Consider the following 2,729-nt stretch of genomic DNA (forward strand, 5'->3'; position numbering starts at 1 on the left):
CTGCTGCAGGCTGCAAGGAGGGGGGGGGGAAGTTTTTAGAGAGTCATTGCAAGATTTTCAGTGGTGCTGAGCACCTCGCAATCCCACCGAAATCCATGGAGAAAGAAAGGGTTGGTGTGTCAGCCCGTGCTTTAGGAGAAAGCACAGGAGAGGGGGACGCAGGAACTCTCACAGGTTGGTTTATCCTGAGCTGCAGCGCAGCCGCGTCCGTCCGCTCCCTCCCCAGGGCCCGGTGACAGCAGGGGACGGGACAGGACGGGACCATGGGCTGTCGCTGGAGGCTCCAGTACTCTGTAACCCAGTGTCTATGTAAGAACAATGAATGTTAACACGGTAAATTATTATGACATTAAAGAAATGACCACAAAAAATTGGCTCTTTATCTGCAACCTGTTCATTGGCAAGAGGGGAAAAACCAGGCATAGAAAAACCAGGTGATGACTGGCAGGGGCATGGGGGTGGTGAGGCATCCAGTCATGAGCAATGGCCCTAGAGAAAAGCAGCTGGTGGGATCCAAGTGGGAAGAGGTGGCTGAGGCAGATCCCAGCAAGCAGGGAACACACTGACCCTCATTTGGAAGAAGCCAACAAGGCTGCGGATAAAGAAATGAGGAGCAGCAGCAAATCACTGCATAATATACACACTTTATTTATGAATTTGTATGTATACAGACTTTCTATACACACATTACCTATATAATAAAAATGTACATGTGTATACATGATCGTATAAATATAGAACTGTAGAAATCTTAGAACTGATCCTGTCTATTCACAGCAACTCCTCCCGGGGGCCTGCCTTGCCCCAGCAGCCGTCATTTGAGGCTTGGGCAAAAAGGGCAAGTGTCATTCGTGTTGGTTTGTGCCCAGAATTTGATGCACTGGAAGAGAGAGAATTAATCAAGAGCCACTGGCACAACCCAAAGGTGCCTTCATTTTCCACAGCACTCGTTTCAGGGATGGTTTCCTTTGCTCCTTGCAGCCTCCATCACAAGGTCACCGTGATGAAGGAGCCCTTGTCACCCTTGCAGGACTGTCAGGCCCTCCTCAACGTGAGTTTCCATTTCGTTGAGGGCCACTGCTGGAGGCCCCAGAGCTGCTGGGAAGGGGGGGTTGCCCACACAGATGACCCACTGCCAGACCCATGGGATAGCTCTTCCCAAGAGCTCCTGTCTGGCATCCCCCACCCAGACCCCTGGGCAGCAGTGGCAGCCCTCCCCTCACCCTGTGTTCCAGATCCTTCCACACTGTCCTGCTCCAGCATTTAACCCTCACAGACACAAGCACAACAAGCTCAGGGACACAAGGGCAGCCTGTTCCTAAAGCCACCACCCACTAGCCACGCAGGGTGGCCCAGCCAAGGGTATGGAAAGGATGGGATGACAGGATGCAGGGAAGCTGTTTATTGATCGTACCCTTCTCCTGGCACGGTGTCAGTACAACAAGGACTCAGGAAGGGTCACTTGGAAGGACCAGGAGGAAGCTGCGAGCAGCAGAACACACTCACCTCCTTGTGCAGCACGTGTGAGCAGGCCATGGGGTGAAGGTCACCAGGCTGCACGAGCTTCTGGCACATCAGACACAGCTTACAGGCAGCTGGGGTCTGGGATGGGTAGTGAGAGAAAGAGAGGAGCAGGCAGGGAAGTCAGACACACAGCTCTGACCACAGATGCAGCTGCAGCCCGAGGCCACGCGCTGCCCAGTCCCCTCTCTGCCCACAGCCATCACGCCCTGAGAGCCACCATCGTGTCTCGTGTCCCTCTGTTCCAATGTGAAAGGATCTGTGCCCCCAATCCTCCCCTTCACCTCAGCAGCCCAAGTAGTTGTGTGAGAGCTCCCAGCTCCAGGGGCTCACCCCTTCGGCCACATCCCAGGCAGGCTCCCTCCCTCCCCATTCCCCAGGGAAGCCAAGCAGCCTTACATGTGACGCTGTTCCAGGGTAAGCGACCTGGGCCGGGGGCAGGAACATGGGCGTGCTGATCTGAGGCAGCGGAGCCGAGAACATGGGGGCCCTGATCCGGCCCAGAGGCTGCAGCAAGGCAGAGGAGGCTCATCAGAACAGCCCGGGAGGAAAGGACAGAGGAGTCACCCCGAGTCACCTCGGGGAAAACTGTTCCCTGGTTACGCTGCAGTCAGCAGGAAGGGGCACCCAGGGGACAGCCCTGACACACAGCCCAACCTCTGTGAGGAACCAGGGAGCTGGGGCAGCTCTCCCTGCTCCCCGGGCCCCCCTTGCAGCAGCCCCCACGCTGCCCCACCTGGGCACCGACCGCTGCCCGCCTAGTGTGCCCGTCACCAGCTGGTTCAGCTCCTCCATGGTCAGGCCGGCCATGGTCCTCCGGGCAGTCTTGATCTGCTGCAGGATGTTGGTGAGCTGGGCCCTGCGTGGACAGCAGCCTGCTAAGAGTTCCCAGTCCTCGGGGACTGGAATCCCTCAGCCACCACTGCCTGGGGTGTTCTCCTCCACCCTCCCAGCGAGGTGAGTCACGTGCTGAGGGGGTTCTCTCCCCAAAACACTGGGGAAAGAGCAGGGAGCCCCCAGAGACAGGCTATGGGGCTCCTGGCTGTGCTCAGATATCCCTGCTGTCCCTCAAAGCTCCTAGTGATTCCCATCCCCAGCACTATGGCAAACCTGATGCAAAGAGCACCCAGCCTCTGCTCCTCACCCTCAGCCTTCCCTCACTTCCCACAGGCCCTGCTCACACCAGGAGCCCCTCTTTTCCTGATCCA

The 2,729-nt window shown here is 57.1% G+C and overlaps 1 protein-coding gene across 1 annotated transcript in view; it reads right to left on the reverse strand.

Annotated features, from left to right (window-relative positions):
* Positions 1–624: 624 nt before the first annotated feature.
* The window catches only part of RNF214 (ring finger protein 214), a 6,358-nt gene continuing 4,253 nt past the window's right edge, over positions 625–2,729 (reverse strand). Inside the window, exons 10-14 of the mRNA XM_017738421.1 lie at positions 2,270–2,429; positions 2,209–2,213; positions 1,921–2,048; positions 1,507–1,602; positions 625–880 (exon numbers count right to left, since the gene is read on the reverse strand). Coding sequence (XP_017593910.1) covers positions 815–880; positions 1,507–1,602; positions 1,921–2,048; positions 2,209–2,213; positions 2,270–2,429 — 455 coding nt within the window. The 3' untranslated portion in view covers positions 625–814. The remainder of the gene's footprint in view (positions 881–1,506; positions 1,603–1,920; positions 2,049–2,208; positions 2,214–2,269; positions 2,430–2,729) is intronic.

Source organism: Corvus brachyrhynchos, unplaced genomic scaffold (genome assembly GCF_000691975.1).
Source record: "Corvus brachyrhynchos isolate BGI_N302 unplaced genomic scaffold, ASM69197v1 scaffold46, whole genome shotgun sequence".
In the NCBI taxonomy this organism is placed as follows: domain Eukaryota; kingdom Metazoa; phylum Chordata; class Aves; order Passeriformes; family Corvidae; genus Corvus; species Corvus brachyrhynchos.